Consider the following 9,216-nt stretch of genomic DNA (forward strand, 5'->3'; position numbering starts at 1 on the left):
AACTCCAGTGTGCCTCTGTATAGTATTTCTTTAGAATAAGGAAAAGTCAAAATAAAATGGTCAGATCTGTAATGGCTAAGGTAAGAGGTGAGTTGCTGAGGCTTAAAAAATTTCACATGGACTGGTTCAGCGCTCGGGTAGATCACTGCAGCTCGGGCTGATCCAGTTAGTGCTAACTGCAGCTTCACACGTGTCATGAGAAAAAACAAACTCAGTAACGCTGTCCTCCTGCTCGGTGCCTGTTTGCTCTGGGAGGAAGGAGTTATCAGCTGAGCGACTTCTAATTTTTTTTCCCATTTCATTAAAAACAAAACCCAAACCCAGACCTAAGCCACAAAAAAAACCCAAAGCCCCAAACATAATTTGCAAAATGAAAGTAGGAAAAGGACGTTTTATTTTTTCCAGGGGGTGTAATTCCACATAGGGAATGGAAAGCTCCGTCCTCTCACAAGCCAATACAGCTATGAATGCTTAAACCCCGATGTAAATGATGTTAAATTTCCCTTGGTGGAATCAGGGTAATACCTATCAGAAAGCACAATATTTTAAAAAAAGGGTAATTGCAAATAATGTAAATGTAAAGAATGTTTTGGAATAAGTGAATGTGTGGTGCAATGTATAAAAACGTTAGTCATGGCTCTTCATGTATTTGTTTGTCCCCCTGGCAGGCTTCAATGGCTGAGAACAGTATACCTCTATACACTACTGCTTCCATGGGAAATCCCACTCTGGGCAATTTAGCCAACGCGATGAGGGAAGAGCTTAATGGTGCAATGGAGCATACGAACAGTAACGGGAGTGACAGTAGTCCAGGACGTTCCCCTATGCAAGCAATGTAAGTACGGCAGAGGCGCGTGCGTGGCTCTAGGCATTGCCTTACCGTCTGCTGAAGTGTGGCTCTGGAGGCCTTTGCGGTTTGCTCCTGAGGATGGAGCAGCAAGAGCAGACATCTCTGTTCGGAGCCGTGCTTAGGTTGATTAGAACATAAAAGGGCCGTTTTACCAACTTCCACATAAAACCGATCAGCTCAATCCAGTCTGACAAGCACACAGAGCTATAAAATTAACTTGTTTGCAATTCTCTTCTTTAAACCTTGCAAAACCTCATAGGCAACTGCTTTCTTGGAGAAAAAAATGATTTCTCTCCCCTTCGGTCCACGCAACGAGCGCGCCGGTGGGGCAGAGCTGGGAAATGGGCTTTATTTCTCTCCCCTTCGGTCCACACAACGAGCGTGCCGGTGGGGCAGAGCTGGGAAATGGGCTTGTTTGGCAGGTCTAAAAAAAAAAAACCACTCAACGCACAACGGTCTTCTAAGCAGTAACGATGGCACACGTGAAGGTCTGCGTGATTTATAGATTGCTCTTAAAATATCAAAAGGAAAATTAATAGGAGCATTATAGCAACAGACGGCAGTATAATGAGTGCATATATAACCACATGGAGTAATGGGGGATCGCCGTCCCTGCTCAACGTGAATGGCACCCGGGCAGCAAGCTGGCACAGGAAAGGGTAAGGCAGGAAGGGTGCGATGCCTCAATGGGTGTGTTCGGTATTTATAGGGTGACAGAGTGAGTTTGCAAAGCTGTAAATTCCCCCCTCCCCTCAAATTACATACCGGGTAATTGGCGGCTGGCGAGGAAGCTGGAGTTTATAAGTCTTGTAGTTCTCTAAAAACTCTGCAGAGCGGTTGGCTACCTGTGCGAGAGCCGGCATGCGAGAGCTGTGCTGCCTTTCTTCTGCCTGTTCCTTAAAACGGGCTGTAAAATTACTGGCTGGCTTGCCGTGGCTCACATTACGCATTAAAAAAAGAACTAATTTGTAGTCTTTTACTTCAAAGTAATTTGAATAAGGGATTTACAAAAGTAAGTCTAAATCAAAAAGTAGAAAAAACATTAACCTAATACCACGATAGTAATTAGTTGTGAAACTAATTAGCATTTAATGGCAAAAAAGTTTCCCACCTGCATAATGTGTTGTCAGAGGGGAGGGGGCACGAAGGAATCTGAGGCTCTAGATACTTTGATATTGCAGCATTTTAAATCAGTGCACAAAGTGCTTTGAAAAAAAATCTTTAAAGATGGCAACATTCATTTTTAATTAATAATTAATTTAAACATTGTCTTTACCATTTACTACAAAACACTCAAATAATGTATTTAGCTTTTCCCGTGATTGTTTGTGCAGTATTAATTATCTCTCGCAAAGTAGCGTTGCATGACACACTTTCCGTCTCTCAAAAACGGATTCATCTTGAGGCAGTTTTAGTCACAATTCGTTACCCTCTGCCCGTGACCACGTAGGGCCAGCGTGAAGGAGGAGTGGAGGGACATGGCTTTTCTCCAGAAATAAGACTTCTCCCAAGGGTTTCTCCTGGTGTAACAGACAGGGATGAACGTTTATGATGTTGCGTTAATCCAAGTAGGTTTTTTTTTTGCACGTTGAAGGCTGGTGTAGTTCATGCACTTCTCATTTCATAAGGTTTCGTTGTCTTTGAAGAGTCTGCGAGAAGGGAAAAATAACCGAGTTAAAACAGGCTAGGACATCTTCCAGAACTGTGCATAGCCATGGCCTTTGTTGCACTTAATAACCATCTCCTAGCACATTGATACCAAGGTGAGGGGCACAGAACAAATACTGGAGAGAGAGAAGGACGGGGGGAGGGATGCCTCATTTTCATTATTCACCGGAAAATCCAATTTTCTGTTGTAATATGGAAATGATTGTTTCCTGAGTGTTGTCATTTTCTCAGAATTGATAATATATGTCTTCTCTGCTGAACATTTCTTTTTGCTTAAGTAAAATGTGGCTGGGTGATGTTCCAATACCAGCCTCTGAGCTTCCCCATTAAAATGGTGTTTCTAAGTAGTTTGAAGGGATCAGATGCCAGAACACCATTCACACGTCACGGGGTTTACCTTGTTTACTAAACAGAATTATGAGTCAACAGCAGATTTCCAGAGGCCGTGCAACCTCTTATTTTCCATAAGCCTGCTTTGTTAATGACATTTTCAATTTTTTTCTCAGAACAGATTTCCTTGTCATAATGCAAATTATTTTTTAAACAATTTCAGTATATTCGAATAAATCAAGCTTTAAACTTTGTTGTAAGGTTTAAAGGACCTTGTTAACATGACAGCTAAGAAGCCTAACACTTTAGCTGAAGTCTTATTACTGCTCATTCGTTTCCTTTTTATGACACATTGAACCACAGCTAGGGTTTTTTTTTTTTTCCCCTTCTCTCTCCCTCCTTTTGAAACACTAGAAAGTAGTCGCATAATTACAGCTTGGGGACATAACACTTTCATCCTGATATGCTCCAAAGGTAGCCACAAAGCAAACTACTCCATGCTGTGTGCACCACCAGAACTCAGTGGCTTTAAACAACAGTCAGCTTTATTAAAAACTCCTCTGTTCCCAGAGTGGACAAACAAAAGAATTACTCAGATGTGAAAAGAAGGGGAATCTGTGTTCAGCAAGGTTATTTATTGTTAACCCCTTCTGGAGTCTTAGGCGTCTACTTAAAAGGAATGTGCTGAAATTCTGCCACTATAAAGAAGAAATGGGAAACCCTTTCTTTTTTTTTCCTACCCCCCCCCCCCCCCCTTTTTTTCTTTTTGCTTAGCCCAGCATTTACCTTTTCTGTAATGCAAGAGACTAAATTCTGTGGTCTCTAAAGGAAGTTTTCCTTCCCCAGTTTGGGGTTTTGTGAGGTGGTAAATAGAGATTCAGACTTACTTGAGAGAGATGAAGGTCTTCCTTTGCCTTTGAGCTTATTTAAGCTTATTTACTTCAGTTACTCTGAAATGTTGGAGCAAAATCACGGAATGAGTAAGGTTTTCTCCTCACACGCCACTTTGTGGTTAAAACTGACAGAGTACACAAGGAGTTGAATTTTTTTATTGTTGTTTTCCATGCAGATCTCTCCCCGGGGGGTTATATTATCCAGATAACCCTCCTAATTTGGGGGATGGAGTTTTTGCCAAGCCCGCTGTCTGATGTGTGTCCAACACGTGAGCTGCTGGAGGAGGCTGGCGTGGCCGTGCCTCCCCGTGGCTTTGTGGCCCTCTCTGGCTTTGTCTTGCTCGGGGTCGAGCAGCCCTTTTCATAACTTGATGCTTGCTTTGCTTTTCACTCCTGAAGTTTTGTTTTTTTGACTTCTGGGAACCACACCAAACCTCAAAGAGAAACTCAGTTAAAACCACCTGGTTTCACCTGCTTTCATAACAAAACCAGAAGGGGGACAGAGTTTGCTTTGGAAAGGTTTGAGGACCTTTGAAGGAGCTTTCATAGCATTTCGGGTGGTTGTGGGTGCAGTGGGTACCTATCTTATCTGCTGGCACCCGTTCACTTCTGCCCTCTGGCCGAGCACGAGGTGGTGCGGGGATGCGGCAGGACACTGAGACGTGGCCCCTGAGCAGCCTTTGCAGAAACTCCTGTTCATGTGCCGGGGCCACCTCTGCTGCACACAACATGCGTTCTCCTCTCTCCTTTGAAAATTTCCCATCTGCTTTTTCAAAAAATAATACTTTTTTAAAAAAAAAAAAACAAAAAAAAAACCACACAACAAAAATAAGCCCGGCAGCAGCATCAAAACCAGAAAGCCAACAAGCAAGACTTTTAAATTAAAACAGCAGTAAAAAAGATCACTGCCATAAAGGCTTTATCGGTCTCTATGTGTAGCCGCTCTTTCCCCCTTTTTCTTCTGTTTTTCATTTCATGTTTTCTCCCAAGTGAGGCCCCCACAGCCTATTCATAATACAAGTTTTTCTAGTTGCAGATAATCAGCAGGTTTCATGTTGGCTCAGGCCACGAGCTGCTGGGACAGTTAGCACATGCACACCTCTGAGATGATGATCTGCTCACGAGACTTTTTATATGCTTATGCTAATTCTTAACCTCTGATATTTGAATCGTCTCTTCCTAGTCTTTTTTTTTACCTCCCCTTTTTCAATAATTAGGTCAAAATTGTGTAAGCAATGTCTTTCTTCTTGTAATTTTTGCAAAAATTACACGACATGCAGAGGAACCTCTTTGCTCCCAGGGATGTGTTGATAGGACACATATTTGTGAATTTAAAGGGAAAAGGTGTGTCTACTGCATCACTTCTCCCCACCGTTCCTTTGTTGGATGGGCTGGAAGGTGCAGTTAATACTTAAGTATTGATCTAGCACTTTACAACTCAAGAAGCTGAAATATTCAGGGACTTGAAAGGCATTCACAGCTCACATTAAAAATGTGTGTAGTCAGCAAATTAGATGCTTCCTAAACTGATCCAGGCTCAAGCTAAAATAAATAAATAGGGTGTGATACAGCTTTGCACACTATACAAGCGTACAACTGGTTCACCCTGGTCACTTGGAGTAGGCAGGGTTACCTTTGGCTTGTCCGTGGATACCGAGTACATTTTCCCTGTTCGGTGATTTATTCTTTCTGTCCGTCAGTGCAATAGGGTACAAAACATTGTCGTTCCTATCCACACGAAACATAAAATAAAATGCAGCTATTTTAAATCATTAATTTTAAGCTGTGCATAGAGAGAAAAAGTTCTTACAAATGAAGGTTTGTGCTTTGGGTTATGTTTTCAGGTAGCCTACATGAAAGGGTTAAATCAGCCCGCATGGAGAAAAAACAAGACTCTAGGAGGTGGATACCAACTCAATGAGAGACAGAGTGGGACTTGAACTCATTAACACTTTATTTTAAGGGATTGCCTACAACATCAATTATTTAGGAAGCAAACAGGGTCTCCATTGCTGTGTCGCATTATTAATACTTGGTAATGTCAATAAAATCCTACTTTCCTATAAAGTTCCACCAACAAGACACTATTGACTCACATGGCTGTTTTACATTTCAAAAGCTGCTGAACAAAAAAAAAAAAAAAAAGGGAATTTGTATTTGTATAGGATTTGTTGTAAATATGATTTACGAACAACATTTTTCAATTTTTATCACACCCGTTTTGAATGACCAAGCCCCGTTCCCCTGCGGGTTATTCACGTGCTATGCCGTAATGAGAAATTTGGCAGATCTCATCTCTTTAGTACATCCTTGTGCCCACCATGAGCTGGGGATCATGTTCTGCCTTGAATTTGTATTTGTATAGGATTTGTTGTAAATATGATTTACGAACAACATTTTTCAATTGTTATCACACCCGTTTTGAATGACCAAGCCCCGTTCCCCTGCGGGTTATTCACGTGCTATGCCGTAATGAGAAATTTGGCAGATCTCATCTCTTTAGTACATCCTTGTGCCCACCATGAGCTGGGGATCATGTTCTGCCTTGTTTACAGCTGACAGTGTTATTATTCTCGTTAGGACTGTGCTTTCTTATCATATTGTTGTGTTGAGCGAGCCTTTTCCTCTCTGTTTGTGTTTCCTGGCAGGGCTTTTCTTCCCTTATTGACAGTTTGTAAAAATATGCATTAATTTGGAGTTTAAAGCATGTATCATGGTGTCTCTTTGCTGTGTTTGCTTGAAGTTGATTAATGATAGAACCTCACTTGGGGTCGTCCTCTGGAGAGTTGTCTCACAGGTTCTGCATGTTAACGAGAGACGCCGCACACACAGCGAGCGATGATTAGCCCAGCCTCTGCCGGCTCGGCGGGCTGACAAACTGCTGCTTTGCCGTTCGGATGCTTATTCCGCTTATTTATCCAAAGATTGTATTAATCAACTTAATATGTCAGCTGAGAGCATTTTCTCTTGATCCCGAGACGGAAACGCTATCGAGGTACTCCTCCCAGAGTGTTTTCCCGGGGAAGCTGAGCGCTGCCTGCCCGGCATAGCCTTCGCTTGGCTCCGGTGGCTGGCACGGAAGTTGAGGTTCTTCTCCTTGGTGACCTGGAGCTCCTAGGCTTGGCACACTGTGTCGGAACGCCCAAACCACCTCGCCTTTCTCCCCAAACCACCTGAGCTGTCAAAACTGTTCTTCAACGACCAACTTGCTGATTGACCATGTTTTCGTTTTTCCAGGCACCCCGTGCATGTCAAAGAAGAACCGTTAGATCCAGATGAAAATGAAGGCCCGCTATCCTTAGTGACAACAGCCAACCACAGTCCAGATTTCGATCACGACAGAGATTATGAAGATGAACCTGTAAATGAGGACATAGAATGAGTATGTCTGACATCGTTATCCTGAGAATGAAGATTGGAAGAACACGTCAAACTTAGCTGTGAAATCTCTCCATTATTGTACAGTCTGGAGGATTCTCAGTCCACTTTGACAACTATGAAATATGTTAACTCTTAGTGCCATCAAGTATCCCATTTGGGAGTATTTTTGATTTTTCTACTTTTTGTTGAAAAAAGGAATTTGTACTCTGTGCATTGGATGGACTTGTTTGGTACTTGGGATTTTCCTCTCTTACAATCAACATCAGTGTTGTAAATTTGCTAAACTGATTCACTTGCATTTAGCAGCCAGCTGTGGACTGCAGGTCCTGCCAATTTTGGACACTTGAGGACATCAAACTGAGCATGTACACCTGAACTGCAGATCAAGTCTTTGCCCAGATTTTAAGGATTCCAATGGACAACATATTTGCACAGTACTGCATGTTGATTATCACTGCCTTTACTCCATTTTTTTTGTTTTTTGGTTGGTTTCTGTTTTTTTTTTTTTTTTGCTTCCATTTGGGATGGGGAAGGCCTGTGTGTGCACGTGTGTGGATATGTGTGTGTGTGTGTGAGCGTGTATATCGGGGAGGGGTTAAAAGAAAAAATTATCCCAAACTTTTTAATGTATTGCTTTTATTCCCCCGCCCCACTTCTCCTCTACCATTTTAAGTTCTGACCTCAGGCCTCATCTGGGCCCAGGGCCTCTCGGAGGCTTCAACGTTTTCTGTACTTTGTGATGAATGTTAATAGGTGTTTTTATTATACGAAGCTGAATGTCATTGAATTGTTTGTAGTTTTTTCTGTCATTCATTCCAGTTCCCTTCAGATGCCACCATGTTTTCTTTAGCTATGGAAAACATTCCATTTCGGTGTCTCCTTTTTTGTTGTTGTTGTTTTTTGAAAAGGTCCCAAATGCTGCACTATACATGTGGAAGGGTTGTCCAACGGAGAGAGAGGAACGAAGTACTGCAAGAATGAGAATGAATGACAGATGAACATAGAAACACTGTAGGAAGCAACACAGATTCATTCCACAAAGCAGTATTTTTAATATATTTTTTTTGTTTGTTTGGGTTTTTTGATTTTTTTTTTTCTTTTTTTTTTTTTGGCAGCAACGGTGAATATTAGCAAATGCCACAAAATTGAACAGCACAAAGAAACATATGCAGCACCAACAGAGTTTCACTTTTATTAGAGGATGAATAGTACAGTGGCAAGTTCTCGGTTGTTTAACACGAGTTCTAATGGGTCAACAAATCTTTCTGGAATATCTAAGATTACCGAGATGGGCACCTATACATATATTATTACAATTTTTTTTTTCTTTTTGCATTTGCATTTGCAAATAGTGGTTGGAAAGATGACTTCATTAAATTGTTATTGTACGTGGTGATGTTTCATGGTTAAACATCAGTTCAGGATTGCTTGGTGGCATTAATCTGTTTGAATACAAATTAGATTTCAGATTGAACTTGTTACGGGAGTTAATAAGGATGGAGCCCCACTAATGCTAAAGTGTTAATTTTCAGCTGTGCAAATCCAGTACTGCAGTTAAGATTGTTATGCAATATTACACCAGCCAGTATGGAAACCTCGCCGTAGGAGACAGGAGATCTAGGAGAGAATTTGCGCCGGGGCTTGTTAGGCAAAACTGGCAAGGCTCTTCAAAGCAAACATGACATACAAAATTTGTTGCGATAGGTCAGTAAACCTCGGTCACCAAACACTTAAACATTTTCATTCTGCAACCACTTTTCCATCACTCATTTATTTATGTAGGACTGTAGCTTTTTTATTATTTCAGAAAGCCTTTCAGAGCTTAATTTATATTCTTCTTTGTACCTTTTTTTTTTCCTAAAATTACCAAAGATATTACACAAAGGTAAATTATGTTCTCTGTTATATGCTTTATCTTATGAAGCCAAATATCCTCTTATTGTTGATCAAAGGAGGTTGAAGAATTTAGAGGGAAATGACAAGATGTGGGCTATTGCTAACCTGAGAGGGAAACTGCTCCTTTATTCTAGAAAATTTAGAAGGCCAAGTAGATGTCTGAACCAAAGTTGTTACTTTTTATTTGCAATTCTTTAC

The 9,216-nt window shown here is 41.3% G+C and overlaps 1 protein-coding gene across 1 annotated transcript in view; it reads left to right on the forward strand.

Annotated features, from left to right (window-relative positions):
- FOXP1 (forkhead box P1) overlaps positions 1-7,910 on the forward strand; it is a 35,484-nt gene extending 27,574 nt beyond the window's left edge. Inside the window, exons 9-10 of the mRNA XM_009581310.1 lie at positions 669-835; positions 6,979-7,910. Coding sequence (XP_009579605.1) covers positions 669-835; positions 6,979-7,123 — 312 coding nt within the window. The 3' untranslated portion in view covers positions 7,124-7,910. The remainder of the gene's footprint in view (positions 1-668; positions 836-6,978) is intronic.
- The last annotated feature ends 1,306 nt before the right edge of the window (positions 7,911-9,216 follow it).

The sequence above is a fragment of the Fulmarus glacialis genome, unplaced genomic scaffold (assembly GCF_000690835.1).
Source record: "Fulmarus glacialis isolate BGI_N327 unplaced genomic scaffold, ASM69083v1 scaffold35617, whole genome shotgun sequence".
In the NCBI taxonomy this organism is placed as follows: Eukaryota; Metazoa; Chordata; class Aves; order Procellariiformes; family Procellariidae; genus Fulmarus; species Fulmarus glacialis.